The following is a 25,557-nucleotide window of genomic DNA, read 5'->3' on the forward strand; positions in this document are numbered from 1 at the left end:
GGGGTTTCACCATGTTGGTCAGGCTGCTCTCCAACTCCTGACCTCAGGTCATCCACCCACGACAGCCTCCCAAAGTGCTGGGATTACAGGCTTAAGCCACCGCACCCTGCCCTCCAGTGCTCTTTTATAGCTCAGAGCTGTCTGGGATACATGCTTTTATTATGAATCAATTAAACAAGTATTTGAGCAACTACCATGTGCTATGTCAACTACATTCCTTTTATTTATTTATTTTTTTAAATAGTCTTCCCAACAACCCTTCAATGTAGGTGTTATCTCCAATTTACAGACAAGGAAACTGAGGTTCAGAGAAATGAAGTGATCTGCCTAAGCCACATAGCTAGTCGTTTTTTGGAGAGGGGATTCAGATTCAGGTCCAGTTTCAGTTTTAAGGTCCTCACTGGGCCAGGTTGCCTCTTCCTAATGGAAGGGGTTTACAATATGTTTTGAGGAACCCTTAGGAAACAAGGTGTTCTTCAGTGGGCCATGTGTTGATGACCCCATGCTGGGTCCAGCATATCATGTTATCCTTACGACCACCCTAGGAGGCGCCTGCTACCAACATCACCATTTCTTCAGATAAGGAAGCCGAGGTAGCGGGGGTAGGAGAGGCTAAACAGCGGATTAAGACTGAACCTAGGATTCGGACCTAATCATCATACCGCTCTACCTTCCTTTTTAGACTCAATCCCATGCTTCAGACCCTTCTCAATCTCCTTTCTGGGCCCCGAAGGTGTCGAAGTTGGATGGCCTGGCATTTCCTAGGATTTAAGCCCGGAGCATAGTGGGCGCCCGGGACAAGAAGCTCAGAGGAGCCCCAGGCAAGTCTGACTCCGGAAGTAGTCGCAGCGCCGGCGGTCGCGTCTTGGGTTGCCAGGGCTCCGCCCTGGAAGTAGAGTGCGGCGCGGGGCGGCGCGGGGCGGCGCGCCTGGCAGCTGGCTGCGTCCTCCTGCGAGCGCTAGAGAGGCGCTGGAGAGGGGCTGGAGAGGGGCTGGAGGCGGGGCGGGGACGCGGCTCGAGGCATCCCTGCAGGGCGCTCCTCCGAGTCCCTCGGCGCTCCGAGCCCACAGGTGAGGTCCTGTTGCCCAGGCCGCCGCCTCCCGGGCACCGAGGGTGTGGCTGCGCGCGGGCGGGCGAGTGCGCATGGGTGAGAGAGCGTGGGCGCCTATGTCTACGCGGCTGCGAAAATGCGGTTCAGCTACTGCTCGCCGGATCCGCGTCGTCCTGGAAGCCCGCGCTAACCACCATGCCTTTCTCCCTCCGCTGAGTTCCTATGACTTACCTCGTGCTGTCCGGTTGTTGTTATTGCATCATTATGTTTATTATTTGTTATCCCAGACTTTCATTGTTCCTACACGTTTCCCATACATTTGCAATCTGTGTTGTTTCTGTTGGCATCTTTTGCAGGGCGCAGTGTACCTGTGGAGAGAACTCAGGGCAGGAGACAAGAGCCTTGTGTCTTCCCGCTAGGTGACTGGAACAAGACATTTCCCCTCTCTGATTCCCCATCGGCTAAGAGGGCAGGGCGAGGTAGTCATCCTCTCCATAGAGTAGCTGGGGCATTATAGGGGATTAATTCTGGAAGTGAAAGTATCTTACCATTCGTTAGCCCTTTTGGCATTTGCAAAGCAAGTTCTTTGCTCAGGAAACATTTGATGAGCACATTATGGTGCCGGGTTGTGGCGGTACAAAAGATGGGCCCTACTCTGCCCTCAAATTACAGACACTGGTAAGCAGTCACTGTGGAACATGGTACTGTCACCCAGTGCGGGCGTGGAGATGGACAGTGACAATACCGCTGTGAATGAATGCACTGCTCAACGTGAAGTCATCATTGGCATTGTTATTACTTTATTTATTTATTTATTTATCTATTTATTTTATTTATTTTTAGACGGAGTCTCGCTTTGTTGCCCGGGCTGGAGTGCAGTGGCGCGATGTCGGCTCACTGCAACCTCCGCCTCTCGGGTTCAAGCGATTCTCCTGCCTCAGCCTCCCGTGTAGCTGCGATTACAGGCGCGCGCCACCATGCCCAGCTAATTTTTTAAATTTTAGTAGAGATGGGGTTTTGCCATGTTGGCCAGGCTGGTCTCGAGCTCCTGACCTCAGGTGATCTGCCCACCTAGGCCTCTCAAAGTGCTGGGATTACAAGCGTGAACCACCATGCCTGGCCATATTCTTGCGTGTTTTCTTTTTTTTTTTTTTTTGAGATGGAGTCTCACTCTGTTGCCCAGGCTGGAGTGCGGTGGCGCAATGCCAACTCACTGCAACCACCACCTCCCAGGTTCAAGTGATTCTCCTGCATCAGCCTCCCGAGTAGCTGGGATTATAGATGTGGGCCACCACGTGCAACTAATTTTGTATTTTTAGTAGAGACAGAGTTTCACCATGTTAGCCAGGCTGGTCTCGAACTCCTGACCTCAGGTGATCCACCTGCCTTGGCCTCCCAAAGAATCTGTATTTCTAACAAGCTCCAGGTGCTGCTGACCCATGGGCCATGCTTTGAGTAGCACTGGACTAAATGATTGCTTACAACCCAAGTGCCATGGAGAAAATAAAGTGACAATGTGGTAGAATGAGAAGGATTGAGATTGAGTGGTTGGGGAAAGCCACTCTGAGCAGTTGACTTTTGAGAAGGGGCCAGATCTGGAGGAAGAGCAAAGGCTTGAGACAAAATGCAGCTTGTAGGGTGTCAGGAGCTGAAAGAAGGTCAGGGGCTACAGAGGGTTGGTGAGAGACAGGGCCTAAGAGGTGATGGTCCATATCTGCAGGGCTGGCCTTGTAGGCCATGGAGGACCACTAGCTTCGTTTTTAGTGCAATAGGAAGCTACTGTGGGGTAGTGAGCAGGGTGACATGGTTAGTGTTGTGTGTGTCACACACTGGTCCACTGCTCGGTGAGAAATGGGTTGTAGTGGAGTGAGGAGAGTAGCAGGGGACAGAGTGGGGCCTGCTGCAGTTGCCCAGGAGAGAGGGGACACTATGGGAGTTGAGGATGGATTTGGAATCTTCTGGAGTGGAGCTGACCTGATTTGCTGCTGGATCAAATTAACCATCCCTTCCTTCCCAGGCCGCAGTTGAACTGTGATGTGTTGTTGAAGCCCTGTGCTGCAGGCAGGCCTTAACAGCTTGTTGAATGTGTCTCCTGTGCTCCCCGCCCCCGTCTGGGCTCTCAGTTTAATGTCTCTCTGTCACAGGCCTGGCACTGAGTGGCTGTCAGGGCTGTGTGGATGGATGAGAAGTTAAACCATCAATGGCCCTGACACCCAGGGTGTTCGTGGGAAACCTTCTCTTCGAGCTCATGACGATACTACCCCGTTGCCCCAGGAGCGAGACCCAGGCTGTCTTCTGAAAATAACCAGCAGCTGTCTGGTTTCAGGATGGCTTTCTGTGGTGGGCACACCTCAGGTGGTGACAGCCGCAACCCCAGTTCTGAGCTACATTCAACATAAAAGGTCAATATGTCACTCTCTGTTTTTCCTGGTTAGGTTTTTATGATACTCAGTTTAGAAAGTGGCATAACATTCAGATGCATCAATTCACGTGAACCAGGAGAGATACAACATGTTACTCAGTACCCTTAACCCTACTTCCGTTTTTCTGTGTTAGGAGGAAGCAGCAATAAAACAATCTGATATTAGGTATTTATTTACTTTTCTAAGGAAGAGGGCTTAATATTGCTTAGGGTTGAGAAGGAATCACCCATTTTTCTGCACTGTGGGGCATGGCCCGGCAGATCACTTGTCTACACACGATTTTGGAGCCCCACACCAGGCCTAGCTGGCTGCGTACCAGATATGAGAACAGACGCGAGTCAGCCCACTCCTGAGCCAGCCCACTCTGCTGCCCCGCAGGAGGCTGCTATCTGATGTGGGAGGCATATGTGAAACAGCAGTTGCCGTCTGGTGTGGGAGGGAAGCATGTAGGCTGTCCACAGGCTGCCCTCTCTCCTCTTCTTTTTATTCTTTGGCCCCCATTTTCCTCATCTGTAAAATGGGGAGAATTCCTGCTGTATGAGTCTGTTCTCATGCTACTAATAAAGACATACCCAAAACTGGGTAATTTATAAAAGGAAGAGGTTTAATTGACTCACAGTCACAATCATGGCGGAAGGTGAAGGAAGAGCAAAGTCACATCATACATGGTGGCAGGCAAGAGAGCTTGTGCAGGGGAACTCGAGTTTATGAAACCATCAAATCTCACGAGATTTATTCACTACCATGAGAACAGTACATGGGGAACCACTCCCATGATTCGTTTATCTCCACCTTGCCCTGCCCTTGACTCGTGGTAATTATTACAATTCAAGGTGAGATTGGGATACAGTCAAACCATATCATCTGCCTTTGGGCATCACATGAGATGATAATATGAATATACACAGTGGAGAAGAATACTCATAAACTACCCCACCCAGTGCCTGACACATGCTAGTGTTTAATAAGTGATTTGCCAGGGGCAGTAGCTCACACCTGTAATCCCAGCATTTTGGGAGGCCGAGGCAGGCAGATCATGAGGTCGGGAGATCGAGACCATCCTGGCTGACACAGTGAAACCCCATCTCTATTAAAAATATAAAAAAGTAGCTGGGCATGGTGGCATGCGCCTGTAGTCCCAACTACTCAGGAGGCTGAGGCAGGAGAATCACTTGAACCCAGGAGGCGGAGGTTGCAGTGAGCCGAGAACACGCCACTGCACACCAGCTTGGGCGACAGAGTGAGATGCTGACTCAAAAAAAAAAAAAAAGTGGTAGCTTTTGTTCTTTTTTTTTTTTTTTTTTTTTTTTTTTTTGAGACGGAGTCTCGCGCTGTGTCACCCAGGCTGGCTGGAGTGCAGTGGCGCGATCTCGGCTCACTGCAAGCTCCGCCTCCCAGGTTCAGGCCATTCTCCTGCCTCAGCCTCCGAGTAGCTGGGACTACAGGCGCCTGCCACCACGCCCGGCTAGTTTTTTGTATTTTTAGTAGAGACGGGGTTTCACCATGTTAGCCAGGATGGTCTCGATCTCCTGACCTCGTGATCCGCCCGCCTCGGCCTCCCAAAGTGCTGGGATTACAGGCTTGAGCCACCGCGCCCGGCCTAGCTTTTGTTCTTAGTGATGATATAAATATGTCATTCCTTACTCTGCAGGCATGATTGAGCTCCAGTGCCCAGCCAGGGTCCTGGCTGGAATTACTCCAACCTAACCACCTGATGATAAGAGATTGGAGGCTTATGGTTGAAACCTAGAAAAAGCAGGTGGGGAGCCTGCAAAGAAAGAAAGAAAAAGATGTCGGCTGGGCACGGTGGCTCTGAGCCGCCTGTAATCCCAACACTTTGGCAGACTGAGGCGGATGGATCACCTGAGGTTAGGAGTTCAGGACTAGCCTGGACAACATGGTGAAGCCCTGCCTCTACTAAAAATACAAAATTAGCTGGGCATTGTGGCAGGCGCCTGTAATCCCAGCTACTCAGAGGGCTGAGGCAGGAGAATCGCTTGAACCCTGGGAGGTGGAGGTTGCAGTGAGCCAAGATTGCGCCACTGCATTCTAGCCTGGGCAGCAGAGCTAGACTCCATCTCAAAAAAGAAAAAAAAAAAAGATGTTTTAGACAGGAGCTCTGTTTCTATCTTACTTGGCATCCCTTTTGACGAAAATAAAGATTTAGTTTATTTTAATGCCATGATATTGTTAGGTAAATGGCTAGTAGAAAGTATGACACAAAGTAGCAATTTGGTAAACATTAGTAGATAACTAATGTCAAGGAAATTAACCAAACTGCTTTGAGAATCTCAACTTGTTAAATCTCAGTTGGCTCAGTTGATCTGTCAAGACACTTGTAGCTGACACATATCCTTTTTTTGTTTTTTTTTTCTTGGTTAATTATATCAAGAGTTTTGCTCAGGGAAGGTGATCATATCCTCAACTCAGGAATAAATCCTAATTAGCCTAAGCCAGTTTGATATGCTCATTCCCTTGCCATTGGGTTTTTGTTGTTGTTGTTTTTGAGATAGAGTTTGCTCTTGTTTTCCAGGCTGGAGTGCAATGGTGCGATCTTGGCTCACTGCTGACTCCGCCTCCTGAGTTCAAGCAATTCTCCTACCTCAGCCTCCCGAGTAGCTGGCATTATAGGCATGTGCTACCATGCCCAGCTAATTTCGTATTTTTAGTAGAGACGGGGTTTCTGTTGGTCTGGCTGACCTCGAACTCCTGACCTCAGGTGATCCACCTGTCTTGGCCTCTCAAAGTGATGGGATTACAGGCATGAGCCACCATGCCCCACTCCCTGTCTGGCCATTATTTTTTTTTCTGAAAGATTTTCTCACATAAAAAGAAACGCTGAAAGAGAAACAGGCTTTTCTTCTCCTGGAAATGTAGCTGTCTTAACTGGGCTTGACTGAGGACAGAGCCAATTTTCTGAGGATGGCAAAATGTAAAATGGGAAGAACTCGAGCTATTGGTGGTGATATCAAGCCCAGAAATTACCAGCTCTAGAGCCTTGTTAGATATTATTAATGTAACGTAATCAATTATCTGTGTTATTTAAAAAAAAAAAAAATTGGCCGGGCGCGGTGGCTCAAGCCTGTAATCCCAGCACTTTGGGAGGCCGAGGCGGGTGGATCACAAGGTCAGGAGATCGAGACTATCCTGGCTAACATGGTGAAACCCCGTCTCTACTAAAAATACAAAAAACTAGCCGGGCGCAGTAGCGGGCGCCTGTAGTCCCAGCTACTTGGGAGGCTGAGGCGGGAGAATGGCGTGAACCCGGGGGGCGGAGCTTGCAGTGAGCCGAGATCGCGCCACTGCACTCCAGCCTGGGAGACACAGTGAGACTCCGTCTCAAAAAAAAAAAAAAAAAAAAAAANTAGTCCCAGCTACTTGGGAGGCTGAGGCGGGAGAATGGCGTGAACCCGGGGGGCGGAGCTTGCAGTGAGCCAAGATCGCGCCACTGCACTCCAGCCTGGGAGACACAGTGAGACTCCGTCTCAAAAAAAAAAAAAAAAAAAAAATGGAAGGGGCCTGGGTGCGGTGGCTCACACCTGTAATCCTAGCACTTTGGGAGACAGAGGGGGGATGGATCACTTGTGGTCAGGAGTTCGAGACCAGCCTGGCCAGCATGATGAAACCCTGCCTCTACTAAAAATATAAAAACTAGCCGTGTGTAGGGGCATGCACCTGTAATCCCAACCACTCGGGAGGCTGAGGCAAGAGAATTGCTTGAACCCAGGAGGTGGAGGTTGCAGTGAGCCAAGATGGCACCGTTGCACTCCAGCCTGGGTGACAGAGCGAGAGTCTTACTCAAAAAAAAAAAAAAAAAAAAAATGCCGGGTGTGGTGGCTCATGCCTATAATTCCAGCACTTTGGGAGGCTGAAGCGGGTGGATCATGAGGTCAGGAGTTCAAGACCAACCTGGCCAACATAGTGAAACCACATCTCTACTAAAAATACAAAAATTAGCCAGACATGGTGGCAGCTGCTTGTAGTACCAGCTACTTGGGAGGCTGAGGCAGAGAATGCTTGAACCTGGGAGGCGGAGGTTGCAGTGCGCTGAGATTGCGCCACTGCACTCCAGCCTAGGCAACAGAACGAGACTCTGTCTCAAATAAAAAGATTAAAAAATTAGAATAAAAATAAAAAATGGAAGGGGTGTGTGGGGAGCTTCAGGGCAACGCTCTTTCTGCTGCATGTACTTGTTTCAGACAAGTTAGGACTTCCCCGTAAGTTTGTGGGAGGCACAGCTTAACCCATAACACATCTCTATGGGAGCGACTGTCAAAAGCAAAGAGTCAGGTTCAAGGGACTCACCTGGAGGGTTTTCCCGCTCCCTCCCTATGCACTGAATATTTACCGTGGGCCTTGACTGTGCCTGGGCTTGTGCTAGAGATGTTCGAGTCAGGCAGGATGGACTGTGGGCTCTGATGCACGTGCCACACCATAGCCTGGAAATAATCTGTGCAGCTGGGCACAGTGGCTCACGCTTGTCATCCCAGCACTTTGAGAGGCCGAGGCAGATGTATCACCTGAGGTCGGGAGTTTGAGACCAGCCTGGCCAACATGGTGAAGCCCTGTCTCTACTAAAAATACAAAAATTAACCAGGCGTGGTGATGGGTGCCTGTAATCCCAGCTACTTGGAAGGCTGAGGCAGAAGAATCGCTTGAGCCCAGGAGGTGGAGGTTGCAGTGAACCAAGATCGCTCCAGCCTGGGCGACAGAGTGAGACTCTGTCTCAAAAAAAAAAAAAAAAAGAAAGAAAGAATTGCTTGAACCCAGGAGGCAGAGGTTATAGTGAGCCAAGATGTGCCACTGCACTCCAGCCTGGGCAACAGAGCAAGACTTTGTCTCAAAAAAAAAAAAATCACACAAGAGTGGGAACAGGTGACTCAGAGTCCCACCCTCATGTGTTTATGGAAGGAATGTACTTAAAGGGCTGAAATGCAAGGTAGGCAGTTCTGAGTGCCGACAAGGATGGTAGGAGAGGAGACAGAGGGTCTGGGGAGGGCAGTTTAGCTCCAGCTAAGGCCGAGAATGGCTCTCTGTGGAGGGAGTGACCTTTGAACTGTGCCTTGCATGACTGGTGGGAGTTGGAGAAGAGGCCGTGCAGAGGGGCTGTTCCAGGAGGGGCACAGGGTGCACACAGTCTTGCAGGTGGGAGGAAAGGGTCGGGCAGGTGCGGGAAGGGGCTGAGCTCAGCTGGGCGAGGGGTGCATGCCATGTAGGGTGGTGTGGCAGTTTGAGAAGGCCAGCTGGAGCCAGTAAGTAATACAGTTCAGAAATTCTTACTGTAACGGAAGACTCTTAGGAGCATCTTTTAGTGTGCATTTGTTAAACAAGATGCCAGCCACTGAATATTCTAGTTAGTTATGGTTTTGTCATAGTATTCTTAAAATGGTTAAAGAAGCCGTGCACGGTGGCTCACGCCTGTAAATCCAGCACTTTGGGAGGCTGAGGTGGGCAGATCGCTAGAGCCTGGGAGTTCGAGACCAGCCTGGCCAACATGGGGAAACCCGGTCTCTACAAAAAAATACAAAAATTAGCTTGGTGTGGTGGCACTCGCCTGTAGTCGCAGCTACTCAGGAGGCTCAGGCAGGAGAACTGCTTGAACCCGGGAGGCGGAGATTGCAGTAAGTCGAGATCGTACCACTGCGCTTCAGCCTGGGTGAGCAGAGTAAGAACCTGTCTCAAAAAAACAAAAACAAAAAATGGTGAAGGAGTGTCTTCTTAATGTGTGCGATGTACATTTCGTCTGTGTGTTAACTTTTAGGGAAGAAGGAGGGGCCAGCGTCAGTGACGTCAGCGACACCGAGGTGAGCGTGGGCGTCGCCAGTGGTGCTCCATCAGTGCCTATGGTAGGTACAGCCTGAGACGGCCCCTGAGGGACCGTTTGTCCGCACGGTGGGAGAGAGGGACACCTGATGGTCTGGCTAAAGCGCCTGCCTCACTTGCTTAGTGAAATGTGGATGAGGATGTTTGGCCCGTCTGTCTCGGTGGGTTTGGGGTCTCACACCTGGAAGCGTTGAGGCCTGGGGAAGCACTGTGTGAGAATTGCGCACAGCCTTCCTGGTCTCCAGTCACTACTCTTCTGTCACCTCCAGGTAGGTGTCAGTGGCTGGTGTGAGGTCACCCACTAAGATGCTTGCTTTAAGTACAACGTGTGAACCATGCAGCCTGGACGGCGGTGGTTTGGGGGTCCCCAGGCCGCAAGCAGGATTCATCAGGAAATCACGGATGTGGAGGCTGAAATCACATAGTGAAAACGAAAAGTCCCCTGAGCCATTGGCGTGGCCCCCGTGTGTGCGGGTGTGAGGGGTGTGGGATCGGCTCATGCTCTGGGGTGCGGCTCCTGTGGCCCCCGTGTCTGCGGGTGTGAGGGGTGTGGGATCGGCTCATGTTCTGGGATGTGGTTTCTGTGGCCCCCTTGTCTGCGGGTATGAGGGGTGTGGGATCGGCTCACGTGCTACGGTGCGGCTCTTGTGCTTTTACTGTCATCTTGGTGTGACTGCTGAGGTTCCACTGCTGAGGTTCCACATGCACCGTGACAGATCACCTAATGGCAGTCCTTTATACAGCACTTTGTAGCTTCCAGAGAGCCATTCTGTTTATTGCTCGTTGACCCTGTGAGCTGGATGTTGTCATCATCCTGTCAAAGGCCAGGTTCACAGAAGGAAGTGACGGGCTGTGTGGCGAGAGGTGGCACTTTATCACCCTGGCTTTGAATCAGGGCATCAGGACTCCCTTGAGTCTGGTTCCTTTTCTTTTCTTTTCTTTCCTTTTCTTTTCTTTTTTTTTTTTTTTTTTTGAGACGGAGTCTTGCTCTATGCCCCAGGCTGGAGTGCAGTGGCGCGATCTCGGCTCACTGCAAGCTCCGCCCCCCCGGGTTCACGCCATTCTCCTGCCTCAGCCTCCCGAGTAGCTGGGACTACAGGCGCCCGCCACCTCGCCCGGCTAATTTTCTTGTATTTTTGTAGAGACGGGGTTTCACCGTGTTAGCCAGGATGGTCTCGATCTCCTGACCTCGTGATCCGCCCGTCTCGGCCCCCCAAAGTGCTGGGATTACAGGCTTGAGCCACCGCGCCCAGTCCTTTCCTTTTCTTTTCTTCTTTTATTTTCTTTTCTTTTTCTGAGACGGAGTCTCACTCTGTCACCCAGGCTGGAGTGCAGTGGCGCGATCTCGGCTCACTACAAGCTCCGCCTTCTAGGTTCACACCATTCTCCTGCCTCAGCCTCCCAAGTAGCTGGGACTACAGGCACCGCCACCACGCCCGACTAATTTTTTTTATTTTTAGTAGAGATGGGGTTTCACCGTGTTAGCCAAGATGGTCTCGATCTCCTGACCTCATGATCCGCCCGCCTTGGCCTCCCAAAGTGCTGGGATTACAGGCGTGAGCCACCGCGCCCGGCCTCTTTTCTTTTCTTCTCTTTTCTTTTCTTTTGTTTTCTTTTGTTTTCTTTTCTCTTCTCTTTTTTTCTTTTTTTTTCTGACAGAGTCTTGCTCTGTCACTAAGGCTAGAGTGCAATGACATGACGTTGGCTCACTATAACCTCTGCCTCTCAGGTTCAAGCAATTCTCCTGCCTCAGCCTCCTGAGTAGTTGGGATTACAGGCGTGCGCCTCCGTGCCTGACTAATTTTTGTATTTTATTTTATTTTATTTTTTTTTGAGACAGAGTCTGGCTCTGTTGCCCAGGCTGGAGTGCAGTGGCCGGATCTCAGCTCACTGCAAGCTCCGCCTCCCGGGTTTACGCCATTCTCCTGCCTCAGCCTCCCGAGTAGCTGGGACTACAGGCGCCCACTACATCGCCCGGCTAGTTTTTGTATTTTTTTTGAGTAGAGACGGGGTTTCAACGTGTTAGCCAGGATGGTCTCGATCTCCTGACCTCGTGATCCGCCCGTCTCGGCCTCCCAAAGTGCTGGGATTACAGGCTTGAGCCACCGCGCCCGGCCTAATTTTTGTATTTTTATTAGAGATGGGGTTTCGCTATGTTGGCCAGGCTGGTCTTGAACTCCTGACCTCAGGTGATCCGCCCGCTCGGCCTCCCAAAGTGCTGGAATTACAGGCATGAGCCACTGCACCCGGCCAGAAGATTGTCTTAAGTACAACGTGTAAGTTGTACAGGCCAGATGCCTGTGGTGTGGGGGTCGCCAGGGTGGAGAGGCAGCCTCCTGTAGCCTTCCTGGTCGGAGCTGGGGTGGGAGCCTTGAATCTTGGGCTGCCTGAGCAGTTTGAAAACTAGACTTTTCAGAGCAAACTGAGGTCTAGAGTCCTCTTGTAACTGTTACAGCTCCGAGTCCCACCGTGGCGCTGACAGGCCTGGGACTGCAGCCAGTCTGTCTGTCTGATCTGAGCATCCCTCCCGTGCCAGGCATGGAGCTGGGCCCTGGGCACAGAGCAGTGAAGAAGAAAGCAAGCCAGCTCCCTGGCCCCCAGCAGGGACAGCAGGTGCTTCATACGGAGCTCCGGGGTGCCGAGGGGTCCAGCACCTGGTTTGGAGGGTCAGGGACGCTTAGTGGAGCAAGCGACATTCATTTATGCTGGCAGATGAGCGGGGGGCAGCTTAGCCAGGCAGAGAGTGAGGGCAGCGTGCTGCAGGCGGAGGGACCCAGTGTGTGTGAGGCCTGCGGCAGGAGAGAGAGTGGGCGGAGGAAGCCCAGGGTGGCAGAACAGAGCGTATAGGAGAAGGTGGTGTGAGGTGGACCTTGAGAAGCAGGTGAGGGCAAGGGGTCTGTGTGGTTAAGTACCATGGGGAGTCATGGAGGTTATTAAATGGGAGTGATGTGGTCAGATAAACACTTGTTTTAAAAAAATTTTTATTTTATTTATTTTATTTTAATTTTATTTATTTATTTATTTATTTAGAGATGGAGTCTCGCTCTATCACCCAGGCTGGAGTGCAGTGACGCAATCTCTGCCCGCTGCAACCTCCGCCTCCTGGGTTCAAGTGATTCTCCTACCTCAGCCTCCCAAGTAGCTGGGATTACAGGCGCGTGCCACCACGCCGGGCTAATTTTTTATATTTTTAGTAGAGACGGGGTTTCACCGTGTTAGCCAGGATGGTCTCGATCTCCTGACCTCGTGATCTGCCTGCCTCGGCCTCCCAAAGTGTTGGGATTATAGTCGTGAGCCACCGTGCCCAGCCTATTTTTATTTTTTGAGATGGAGTCTTGCTCTGTCGCCCAGACTGGAGTGCAGTAGCACGATCTTGGCTCACCTCTGCCTCCCGGGTTCAAGTGATTCTCCTGCCTCAACCTCCCGAGTAGTTGGGATTATAGGTGCGCACCACCACACCTGGCTAATTTTTGTATTTTTAGTAGAGACGGGGTTTCACCATGTTGGCCACGCTGGTCTTGAACTCCCGACCTCAGGCGATCCGCCCGCCTCAGCCTCCCAAAGTCCTGGGATTACAGGCGTGAGCCACCACGCCCAGTCCAGATAAACACTTATGGTCACTCCGCAGTTACAGAGGGTGACTTGAAGTAGGGAGACAGGCGGTGCCTGGAGGGACATGGGACAGGCATGCCGACCCCCACTTACCCATTGGAAGTTGGCCCGAGGCCCGAGGGTTCCCTTGTCAGGGCAGCCCTCCCCAGCTGCCTTGCCTCTGGCTCTCAGAGCCCCGTGTGCCCCTCATTTGTGGCTCCTGGCACAGTTGCAGTTGAATACTCCCGGGTGGCGACTTGCCGGCTGCCTGTTTCTCCCACCAGACCAGGGTTTCTCAGCCTTGGCATAGTTGACATTTGGGGCTGGATGACTGGTTGTGAGGGGTCATCTGCGCAGTCGGATGTTGAGCGGCATCCCTGGCCTGGACATGCTCGATGCCAGAGGCATCCCCCAGTCATGACAACCAGACTGTCTCTAGACACTGCCAGGTGTCCCCTGGGAGACGGAATCACCCTGGTTGAGAACCACTGTCAGGGTAAGATCGAGTTTGGAGTGGGGCATGCTGTTTAGAGGATTCCTTGGGTTTAAAGGAAAGTGAGTTGTTGAAGTTTTGTAGCTCTGATATCTTGATCTCTTCCAGGATTATGGCAGGAAAAGTAAAATGGGTCACTGATATCGAGAAGTCAGTGCTGATCAATAACTTTGAAAAGAGAGGATGGGTCCAAGTGACAGAAAACGAGGACTGGAATTTTTACTGGTAAGCACGCACAGCAGGGCTGGGTCGTTTCTCTGAGACTTACGTGTCGGTTTTACTAATTCCAGTGCCCTGCAGAGAGTGGCCTCAGAGCTGGTGTCTCCCGTCATTGTGCTGCCTCCCCGCACACGTTTTTCCTTAAGGCTCTTTGTGAGAGAATGTGTTGTGGTGTGTTCCCACGTCACTGTGTTCAGCCTGGGGTATGAAGTCTGGGGTGTTTCAGCTCAGCAACCCTGTGGGGAATTTGGGTGAGAAACAAGAGCCTCAGCCCTCCCCTTCCAGTGAGCATGCATTATAGTTGGGCCAGAGGACAGGACAGAATCTCGCTCTGTCACCCAGGCTGGAGTGCAATGGTGCCATCTCAGCTCACTACAGTCTCCGCCTCCTGGGTTCAAGTGATTCTCCTGCCTCAGGCTCCCAAGTACCTGGGATTACAGGCGCCACCACACCTGGCTAATTTTTTTGTATTTTTAGTAGAGACGGGGTTTCACCATGTTGGCCAGGCTGGTCTTGAACTGACTTTGTGATCCACCCTCCTCAGCATCCCAAAGTACTGGGATTACAGGCTTAAGCCACTGTGCCTGGCCGCATTTTTTTCTTTTATAGAGACAGGGTCTTGCTGTGTTGCCCAGGCTGGTCTTGAACTCCTGGCCTCAAAAGATCTTTCCATCTCGGCCTCCCAAAGTGCTGGGATTACAGGCATGAGCCACCGTGTCAAGCCATAAATAGGAAGCAGTTTGGAGTTACTCTTTTTTTCTTTTTTTGGTAATAAAGCTGGTGTGTGTGTGTTTGTTTGTTTATTTATTTCAGAGACAGAGTCTCCCCATGTTGCCCAGGCTGGTCTCAAACTTGTAGACTCAAGTGATCTTCCCACTTCAGCTTCCCCAAGTGGGCCTTGGCCTCCCACAGTGCTGGAATTACAGGTGTGAGCCACTGTGCCCGGCCCAGCTAATTGATATTTTGAGAGCTCTTGTTCTGGCCGTGCACGGTGGCTCACGCCTGTAATCCCAGCACTGTGGGAGGCCAAGGCCCGTGGATCACTTGAGGCCAGGAGTTCGAGACCAGCATGGCCAACATGACCAAACCTCGTCTCTACTGAAAATACAAAAAAACTAGCTGGGCGTGGTGGTGCCTGCCTATAGTCCCAGCTACTTGGGAGGCTGAGGCAGGAGAGTCGCTTGAACCTGGGAGGCAGAGGTAGCAGTAAGCGGAGATCGCACCATTGCACTCCAGCCTGGGTGACAGAGTGAGACTCTGTCTCAAAAAAAAAATTAAAAAATAAAAATAAAAAAGAAGAGCTTCTGTTCTAAGCACTAAGTGTACTATCAGGTTTACAGAAAAATTGGTTAGGGTAAAACACTGGAAACAACTAAATGTTAAACAGTGTGGGAGGGAGTAAGTACTTTGAGTGGATTATGGTGCAGCCGTGATGGGCCGGGCACAGTGGCTCTTGCCTGTAATCCCAGCACTTTGGGAGGCTGAGGCGGGTGCATCACCTGAGGTCAGGAGTTGGAGACTAGCCTAGCCAACTTGGTGAAACCCCATCACTACAAAAATGCAAAAATTTTTTGCATGTGCCTATAACCCTAGCTACCTAGGAGGCTGAGGCAAGCTTATGGCCTGAACCTGGGAGGCAGAGGTTGTGGTGAGCTGAAATCACGCCATTGCACTCTGGCCTGGGTGACAGAGTGAGACTGTATCTCAAAAAATAAAATAAAATAGGCCGGGCGCGGTGGCTCAAGCCTGTAATCCCAGCACTTTGGGAGGCCGAGACGGGCGGATCACGAGGTCAGGAGATCGAGACCATCCTGGCTAACACGGTGAAACCCCGTCTCTACTAAAAAAAAAAAAAAAATACAAAAAACTACCCAGGCGAGGTGGCGGGTGCCTGTAGTCCCAGCTACTCAGGAGGCTGAGGCGGGAGAATGGCATAAACCCGGGAGGCGGAGTTTGCAGTGAGCTGAGATCCGGCCACTGCACTCCAGCCCGGGCGACAGCGAGACTTCGTCTCAAAGAAAAAAATAAATAAATAATAAATAATAAATAAATAAATAAATAGACTGGGCGCAGTGGCTCACGCCTGTAATCTCAGCACTTTGGGATGCCCAGGTAGGTGGATCACCTGAGGTCAGGAGTTCGAGACCAGCCTGGCCAACCATGGCCAACATGGTAAAACCCTGTCTCTCCTAAAAATACAAAAATTAGTTGGGCTCGGTGGCAGGCGCCTGTAATCCCAGCTACTTGGGAGGCTGAGGCAGGAAGAATTGCTTGAACCTGGGAGGTGGAGGTTGCAGTGAGCCGAGATCACACCACTGCATTCCAGCCTGGGGGACGGGGCAAACTTTCGCCCAAAAAAAAAAAAAAAAAAAGAATTGCAATGGATTGGAACTTATCATATGTGTTTGAATCTGTAAGTTCATACAACTACAAACAGAAAAATACCCCAAAAGCCACATACCCAATTTGTGGCAGGTTAAAGATGGCCATAGGCCAGGGCATTGAACTCTTGGGCACAGTGGCTCATGCCTGTAATCCCAGCATTTTGGGAGGAGTTTGAGACCAGCCTGGGCAATATACTGAGACCCTGTCTCAAAAAAAAATGAGCTGGGTGGTGGGATGCCTGGGTGCAGTGGCTCATGCCTGTAATCCCAGCCTTTTGGGAGGTAGAGGCGGACAGGTCTCTTGAGCTCAGGAGTTTGACACCAGCCTGTGCAAATGGTGAAACCTCATCTCTACAAACAAATACGAACATTATCCAGGTGTAGTGGTTCGTGCCTGTAGCCCCAGCTACTTGTGAGGCTGAGGTGGGAGGCTTGCTTGAGCCCAGGAGGTCAAGACTCCAGTGAGCGTTGACTGTGCCACTGCACTCCAGCCTGGGCAACACAGCGAGACCCTGTCTCTAAAAGAGAGAAAGAGAGAGAGAAAATAAAGATGGCTACAAAGTTCTTGCCACTGCTTCACTCTAAAGTTGAGGTCTTTGGCCTTTCCTCTTGAAAGACTCTTTGACCACATTGACCAGTGGAATACAGTAAAAATCACACATGCCTGGGCCCAGGCCAGTTCCTCTATTGGAAACATGCAAGTGCCCTGAGCTGTCCTGTGAGAAGGTGCTATCCTCAAGCCCTTGTGCCACAGCAGTCACAGGTAGGTTTTTTACATGGCAGTGCAGCTGTGCCCACCTTCCAGCCTCCAGCTAGGCCAGTCAAGGTGCCAAACGTGAAGAAAACCTTCTGGGACCCCCAGCTTATCCCATCGACTGGCTCTAAACTTCTGAATGACCTCAGTCAAATTCTACTCCACAAAGAGGAGTAGAATTGCTCAGCTGAGGCCGGCGCAGTGGCTCAAGCCTGTAATCCCAGCACTTTGGGAGGCCAAGGCAGGCGGATCACGAGGTTAGGAGATCGAGACCATCCTGGCTAACACAGTGAAACCCCATCTCTACTAAATACACAAAAAATTAGCCAGGCGTGGTGGCGGGCGCCTGTAGTCCCAGCTACTCGGGAGGCTGAGGCAGGAGAGTGGCTGGCGTGAAGCCGGGAGGCGGAGCTTGCAGTTAGCTGAGATCGCGCCACCGCACTCCAGCCTGAACGACAGAGTGAGACTCTGTCTCAAAAAAAAAAAAAAAAAAAATTGCTCAACTGAACACTGCCCCAATTCTCAGCCTTCCAATGTGCTGGATTATAGGCCGGCATGGTGGCTCATGCCTGTAATCCTAGCACTGTGGGAAGCCAAGGCAGGCAGATCACCTGAGGTCGGGAGTTCGAGACCAGCCTGGCCAACATGGCAAAACCCCATCTCTACTAAAAATACAAAAATTAGCTGGGTGTGGTGGTGCATGCCTGTAGTCCCAGCTACTCAGGAGGCTGAGGCAGGAGAATGGCTCGAACCTACGAGGCAGAGGTTGCAGTGAGCCAAGATCATGCCATTGCACTCCAGCCTGGGCAACAGAGTAAGACTCCATCTCAAAAAACAAACAAAACAAAACCAAAATAAAACAAAAGTGTTGGATTACAGATGTGAACCACTGCGCCTGGCCAGCTCTTTACTTTGAAAAACTGATAAATAAAGGGAAGGAATCAAGCACTGATTCTGTGTTTTGTGTATGAACTCTTCTTGAGGCATCTAGATTGTTGATGAAGGGAAGCTTTTCCCTATAGAAGTATTCCTGCCGTTGCCAAGCACGGTGGCTCACGCCTGTAATTGCAGCACTTTGGGAGGCTGAGGCGGGAGGATCAGTTGAGTCCAGGAGTTTGAGACCAGCCTGGGCAACGTGACAAAACCCCGTCTCTACAAAAAAAAACTATAAAAATTTAGCTGGACACGGTGGCCCCTTCCTGTAGTACCAGCTACTTGGGAGGCTGAGGTAGGAGGATTGCTTGAGCCTGGGAGGCAGAGGTTGCAGCACGCCAAGATCAAGTCATGACACCCTGGCCTGGGCAACAGAGTGAGACCCTGTCTCAAAAATATATAAATACATACATACATACATACTTTTTTAGTTGTGATACTTATATAAATTAGGATATCACATAATAGAACATGGAGTCTTAAACCATTAGAGAATCTTACAGAAATGCTTTGGATGAACTCATATGATGTCTGGGAGTTGGTTCAGAACATGCCAGTGCTGAGTGAGGTGGAGGTTCAGACTAAACGGGACTGGCCACGTGCCATTAACTGGGGAATGGGGCAATGGGGGTCCCCCCAACGCTTTCTCTCTCCTTCTGAGTGTGGTGGAGGTTTTCCATAATAAAACGTCAAAAAAGATTCCCTTTATTCTAGCCATCCTGGAATCCACAGCAACCCTTTGGGGGCTCTGGGCACCTTCTCCAGGGTGGTGCTGTGGGGTGGGGGTAGGCTGGAGGCACAGGGACCACAGTGCAAGAGGCTGGGGCCACTTGCCATGTTTTGTGACTCTGGCTCTGGGCGGGGCCAGCTCTTCCTCCGTACCCCTTCCCTGCTTCTCAGCGGGTGTGGTGAGGACAGGCGTGTGGCAGGGAGACCATGGCATTCTCAGAGGCTTGGAAGGAATCCATTTCTCTTTCAACTCTGTTGTCCCAACCTTGCCCCTTCAGCAGACTCTCCAAGAATATCGAGTACTGACTCACGGCCCGTAACTAACCCCTGTGATTTTGTTTTGAAAGGGTCCTTGACCTTCCTGAATTTGGGTACAGATCCTGTTTAAATGAGTTTCCTGACTTCAGAGTCTGAAAAGGGTATATTTGTTGACAGTGTTATCATTAATCCGTGTTATCACTAATCAGTAAACATCTATTGAGCCCCTGCTCTGGGCCAGAGAGGGAAACAGCTCAGGGTACAGAATCAGCACAGCTCCTGGCCCTCACACAGCTTGGGTCCTGGCCTGTCCCCGGGCACCTGTTCTGTGCTGCTCTGGGCCAGAGAGGGAAACAGCTCAGGGTACAGAATCAGCACAGCTCCTGGCCCTCACACAGCTTGCATCCTGGCCTGTCCCTGGGCACCTGTTCTGTGCTGCTATGGGCCAGGCAGCCCCTGGCTCAGGTGGGAGTAGTGGGGAAGGGTGCTGAGGGTTCAGGGTGTTTGCGGGGATGGGAACAAGGACTCCTGCCACCCAGACGTCACTGCCCAGCATCTGTCCTGCTCATCTCTTTCAGGATGAGTGTGCAAACCATCCGAAATGTGTTCAGCGTCGAAACTGGATATCGGCTCTCAGATGACCAAATAGTCAACCATTTTCCAAACCACTATGAGCTGACCCGGAAGGACCTGATGGTGAAGAACATCAAAAGATACAGGAAGGAGCTGGAGAAAGAAGGGAGTCCCCTGGCAGAAAAAGATGAAAATGGAAAATACCTCTATCTGGGTTTGTGCCTTTTCCACTGGCTCATGTTTTCAGTAAACAGCTGAATCGTTTCTTTGGGGCGCGAGGCACTGAGGTGGTGACTGTTGGCTTTGATGCATGAGTATGTCCATGCGAGTTGTGGTGGCACCTGTTTCATTTCAAGTGTCTCCAGAATGAGGGAGCAGGAGGGGCCTGAGTTTGGGATCCTAGTTTCTGTGAGTGCCTTGGGAATTGCCTGGCATGGACTTTTTTTTCTTTTCTTTTCTTTGAGACGAAGTCTCACTCTGTCGCCCAGGCTGGAGTGCAGTGGCGTGATCTCAGCTCACTGCAACCTTCGCCTTCCGGGTTCAAGCAATTCTCCTGCCTCAGCCTCCCAAGTAGCTGTGACTCCAGGTGCCCGCCACCATGCCCGGCTAATTTCTTTTTGTATTTTTAGTAGAGACGGTATTTCACCATATTGGCCAGACTGGTCTCGAACTCCTGACCTTGTGATCCACCCGCCTCGGCCTCCCAAAATGCTGGGATTAGAGGCATGATCCACCATGCCCAGACGGCATGGACTTTGTGTAAGCCAAAGGATGCCCTCAGTACTCAGCCCGGGGAAACACTTCTTGAGCCACAGGCTGCCATGAGGGCTCATGACTATGTCTGACTATACCCAGGAAAGACAGTGTGCCCCTGTCCAGTCCGGGATAAAAGCTGGACTGAATAGTTTCAGATTCCTTCACAAACCTGGGCAGAATTCTCTAACTGACCTCCCTAGGTGTCAGTTTCCTCGTCTGCTAAATGGGAATCATTACAGGGTTTATTTACAGGAGCTCCCAGGTAGCCGTGGGGATTGAAAAATACAGGTGTGTCAGGTGCTTAGGTAGGCTCTGTAAATGTAACTTCTGAGTGTTGCCCAGGGATTGTGCAGCAGAGGCCCTTGTTCTGTTAGCTGCTGGGTTGTGGCGGGGGGCACTAAACCCATAGACCCTGGAAAGGCAGGGGCAAGATCTTTCTGTTCATGGCCACTGCTGGGCTGGCCGCTTACCAGCGCTGGGTGTCTTTGCTTTGCAGACTTTGTTCCTGTCACCTATATGCTGCCTGCTGACTACAACCTGTTTGTAGAGGAGTTCCGGAAGAGCCCGTCCAGCACCTGGATCATGAAGCCTTGTGGCAAGGCCCAGGGAAAGGGCATCTTCCTTATCAACAAGCTCTCACAGATCAAAAAGTGGTCCCGGGACAGCAAGACGTCTTCGTAAGTGTGGGCAGCCACCTGCTTTGTGTGCCAGGTCCCAGTTCACCGTTTTATGCTGTTCTGCAGTCTTTGTGGTTTTCTTTTTTTTTTTTTTTTTTTTGAGACAGAGTCTCGTTCTGTTGCCCAGGCTGGAGTGCAGTGGCCGGATCTCAGCTCACTGCAAGCTCTGCCTCCCGGGTTCAAGTGATTCTATTTATTTATTTATTTATTTATTTTTTGAGATGGAATCTCGCTCTGTCGCCTAGGCTGGAGTACAGTGGCGCAATCTCGACTCACTGCAAGCTCCGCCTCCTGGGTTCACGCCATTATCCTGCCTCAGCCTCCCGAGTAGCTGGGACTACAGGCGCCCACCACCATGCCTGGCTAATTTTTTGTGTTTTTAGTGGAGATGGGGTTTCACCGTGTTAGCCAGGATGGTCTCGATCTCCTGACCTCATGATCTGCCCGCCTCGGCCTCCCCAAGTGCTGGGATTACAGGCGTGAGCCACCACGCCCAGCCGGGTTAAAGTGATTGTAATGCCTTAGCCTCCTGAGTATCTGGAATTACAGGCACACACCACCATACCCGGCTAATTTTTTTTCTTTTTAGTAGAGACAGGGTTTCACCATGCTGACCGGGCTCATCTTGAACTCCTGACCTGAAGTGATGCACCTGCTTCGGGCTCCCAAAGTGCTAGTATTACAGACGTGAGCCACCGCTCCCGGCCGAAACTCTAATTTTTTAATTTTAACGAAGTCTAGCTTATCAGTTATTCCTTTCATGGGTTGTGTCTTCGGTATTCCATCTTTTACCATCTAATTTTTACTTTCTCTGCCATATTTAGGTTTGTGTCTCAATCTAATAAAGAAGCCTACGTGATTTCTCTCTATATCAACAACCCGTTACTAATTGGCGGGAGGAAGTTCGACCTGCGCTTGTACGTTCTGGTGTCCACGTACCGTCCGCTACGCTGTTACATGTAAGTGTCCCTAAGGTTTTGATTCCCTCTTGATTGTGTTTTCACCCAAAACGTCTTTCTTCTTAGCACCATTGTGAGGTTTGGTGAAACAATGCATGTGCGGTGCCTGGCACGGGGCAGGGATTGAGGGAAGTAAGAGCAGTCAGGCCTGATGCTGGCATGAGTCGTGTCAATCACACACACAAAAGTAGCTCTGTTTAGAGAATGAAGTGGTGTCTTTTCTTTGTGTTTCTCCTCAGAGTTTGAATTAATCTACATTCCCACCTAGGTATAAGCTTGGGTTTTGCCGGTTTTGCACAGTGAAATACACCCCGAGTACCAGTGAGCTGGACAACATGTTCGTTCATCTCACCAACGTCGCCATCCAGAAACACGGGGTGAGTGTGTCCTTTCATTTGTGCTTACAGAAAGGGACTGACTTTCAGGCCGGGCACAGTGGCTCACGCTTGTAATCCCAGTGCTTTGGGAGGCTGAGGCGGGTAGATCAATCACCTGAGGTCAAGAGTTGAAGACCAGTCTGGCCAACATGGTGAAACCTCATCTCTACTAAAAATATAAAAATTAGGCCGGGCGTGCCGGACGCAGTGGCTCACACCTGTAATCCCAGCACTTTGGGAGGCCGAGGTGGGCAGATCACCTGAGGTCAGGAGTTCGAGACCAGCCTGACCAACATGGAGAAACCTTATCTCTATTAAAAATACCGAATTAGCCAGGCATGGTGGCACACGCCTGTAATCCCAGCTACTCAGGAGGCTGAGGCAGAATTGTTTAAACCCAGGAGGCAGGGGTTGTGGTGAACCGAGATCGTGCCATTGCACTTCAGCCTAGGCAACAAGAATGAAACTCCATCTCAAAACAAACAAACAAACAAAAAAACAACAAATGAACTTCCATACCTTTTACCATATACAAAAATTAACTCAAAATGGAGTATAGATCTAAAGTAAAATTTAAAACTATAAACCTTTTAGAAGAAAACCTTTGTATCCTTGAATTGGGCAATGGTGTTTTAGATAAGACACCAACAGCATGATCTGTAAAAGAACAAAGTACTAGGTTGAACCTCATCAAAATTTAAAACCCACGATCTGGCCAGGCGTGGTGGCTCACGCCTGTAATCCCAGCACTTTGGGAGGCCAAGGCAGTGGATCATGGTCAGGAGATGGAGACCATCCTGGCTCACATGGTGAAACCCCGTCTCTACTAAAAATACAAAAAATTAGCTGGGCGTGGTGGCGGGCGCCTGTAGTCCCTGGCGTGAACCCGGGAGGCTGAGCTTGCAAGCTTGCAGTGAGCTGAGATTGCACCACCGCACTCCAGCCTCGGTGACAGAGTGAGACTCCATCTCAAAAAAAAAAAAAAGATTAGGCCGGGTGTGGTGGCTCATGCCTGTAATCCCAGCACTTGGGAGGCCAAGGCGGATGGATCACCTGAGGTCAGGAGTTCAAGACCAGCTTGACCAACACAATGAACCCTTGTCTTAACAAAAAAAAAAAAAAATACAGAAATTACCATGGTGGCTGGCGCCTGTAATTCCAGCTACTCGGGAGGCTGAGGCAGGAATCACTTTGAACCGGGAGGCAGAGGTTGCAGTGAGCCAAGATAGCACCATTGCACTCCAGCCTGGACAACTGAGCGAGACTCTGTCTCCAAAAAAAAAAAAAAAGACCAACTTTGTGGGTTTCTTTCTTCTATTTTTGCAAGAACAGGGTGGGTATAGGAGTGATACTTGAAGAGTAACCTGGTCTAAGGCCCGGCACTGATGGGACTGGGAGGCTCTAGGCATCAGGCGGGCTGGCATGGGGCGCATCAGCTGAATGCCCGGGGCTGCGGGGGGGCACCTGGAGAAAGAAGGCGGCAGGCTCAAGCCCTGCCTTTCTAGTTCTGTGGCCTCGGGCAAGTCAGTGTAACTCTCAGAGCCTCAGTTTCTCCATTTATAAAAGGAAGTCATAGTATTACCTGGCGGGACTGTGGGAGGATGTCATGAGGTGACTTCTGTTTAGACTGTCCCTGAGGTACCCTGCCTCGACTTACAGTTTTTCAAGTGTCCAGTGGTGTGAAAGCGACATGCATTCAGTAGGAACCGTACTTCAAGTACCCATGCAACCATTAGTTTTTCTTTGAGTACAGTAGTCAATAAATTACCTGAGGTATTTCACACACATTATAAAATAGGCTTTGTGTTAGATGATTTTGCCCAACGTCAGGCTATTGAAAGTGTTCTGTGCATGTTTTAGATAGGCAAGGCTATGATATTCAGTAGGTTAGGTGTATTAAATGCACTTTTTTCTTTTTTCTTTTTGAGGTGGAGTCTCACTCTGTTGCCCAGGCTGGAGTGCAGTGGCGTGATCTTGGCTCACTGCAACGTCTGCCTCCTGGGTTCAAATGATTCTCCTGCCTCAGCCTCCTCAGTAGCTGGGATTACAGGCATGCGCCACCACGCATGGCTAATTTTGTATTTTTAGCAGAGACGGGGTTTCCTCCATGTTGGTCAGGCTGGTCTCGAACTCCTGACCTCAGGTGATCTGCCTGCATCGGCCTTCCAAAGTGCTGGGATTAGAGGCGCCTGGCCAAGTGCAGTTTCAATTGATGATATTTTCAACTTGCTTTGGGCTTATCTGGACATAACCCCACCAAGGGGCCTCTGTATGCATTGAGCACCTATGTGAGTTGGTTCCCTTCTGAGTGCCCAGGACGCAGTGATAGGCAAAGCCTACCTTAGTACCTACTCTTATGGATCCCAGAACTTCCGGGGGAGATAGTCATCAACTAATCACCCTGATGAACATGAAATTACAAACTGAGCTGCTTGCTCTGAAAGTGAGGAACGCACATCTAGAAGAGCATGGAACAAAAGAAGCCCCTCGTCCAGTGGTTGGAGAAGGCTTCCCTGCAAAGTAGTGCTGGAGCCGAGATCTGAAGCATGAGTCGGGATGATCCAGAGGAGGCAGGGAAGGTTCCATAATGGTGGGTACAGCGTGTGCCGAGGCCGTTGCCAGAGGGAGCTTTACAGGGGCTGAAAGGATGCCAAGGTGGCGGGAGCCCCTGGCGTGAGGGCAGTGGATGGGGAGGGACTGGAGAGGCCAGCGAGGGCAGACACACAGGGCTTTGTGGGTCCGGTTCAGGTTTGGGGCTCTCATTTCACCCCAACACAAACCAAAAGTCTCGTTTCTTTATGAAAGACTCTTTCTTTGTTTTGAATCTTCTTTGAATGGAAGCCTTGAATGCTCTGATCTTTTTTCTAATTTGAGGAGAAAGAGAGTGAGTAGTGGTATGAAATATGCATTTCTGAAGAACCTGCTGAAGAGTTTGTTCAGACGAGGCTGGACTCGGTCCTCCGCCCATCACTTACCTCTGTGTGACGTGGGCAGCTCACCAGCCCTCCAGGCCCACAGCTGCCAACAGGAGCCAGGGGTTCACCTTGCTGGTGTTGGGATGACGATGGCCACCGTTTACCGGGGCCAAGTGGTTTCCACATGTGGCTGGCCTAACTCACTTCCCCTTCAGGTCTTCCTGAGAGCAAACCAAGCAAGCGTCAGTTTTACAAATTTTATTATTTATTTATTTATTTATTTATTTATTTTGAGACGGAGTCTCACTCTGTCGCCCAGGCTGGAGTGCAGTGGCCGGATCTTAGCTCACTGCAAGCTCCACCTCCCGGGTTTACGCCATTCTCCTGCCTCAGCCTCCCGAGTAGCTGGGACTACAGGCGCCCGCCACCTCGCCCGGCTAGTTTTTTTGTATTTTTTAGTAGAGATGGGGTTTCACCTTGTTAGCCAGGATGGTCTCGATCTCCTGACCTCATGACCCGCCTGTCTCGGCCTCCCAAAGTGCTGGGATTACAGGCTTGAGCCACCGCGCCCGGCCGTGACAAATTTTAGTTTTTATTTATGTCTTTATTATTATTAGTTTTTTTTTTTTTTTTTTTTTTTTT

The 25,557-nt window shown here is 50.6% G+C and overlaps 1 protein-coding gene across 1 annotated transcript in view; it reads left to right on the forward strand.

The window, feature by feature from the left end:
• The first annotated feature begins 896 nt into the window (after positions 1 to 896).
• TTLL1 (tubulin tyrosine ligase like 1) overlaps positions 897 to 25,557 on the forward strand; it is a 43,339-nt gene continuing 18,678 nt past the window's right edge. Inside the window, exons 1-7 of the mRNA XM_025399208.1 lie at positions 897 to 1,070; positions 9,236 to 9,320; positions 13,490 to 13,606; positions 19,237 to 19,445; positions 20,484 to 20,664; positions 21,489 to 21,623; positions 21,892 to 22,000. Of these exons, the coding sequence (XP_025254993.1) occupies positions 13,494 to 13,606; positions 19,237 to 19,445; positions 20,484 to 20,664; positions 21,489 to 21,623; positions 21,892 to 22,000 (747 nt within the window). The 5' untranslated portion in view covers positions 897 to 1,070; positions 9,236 to 9,320; positions 13,490 to 13,493. The remainder of the gene's footprint in view (positions 1,071 to 9,235; positions 9,321 to 13,489; positions 13,607 to 19,236; positions 19,446 to 20,483; positions 20,665 to 21,488; positions 21,624 to 21,891; positions 22,001 to 25,557) is intronic.

Source organism: Theropithecus gelada, chromosome 10, assembly GCF_003255815.1.
Source record: "Theropithecus gelada isolate Dixy chromosome 10, Tgel_1.0, whole genome shotgun sequence".
NCBI classification, from domain to species: Eukaryota; Metazoa; Chordata; class Mammalia; order Primates; family Cercopithecidae; genus Theropithecus; species Theropithecus gelada.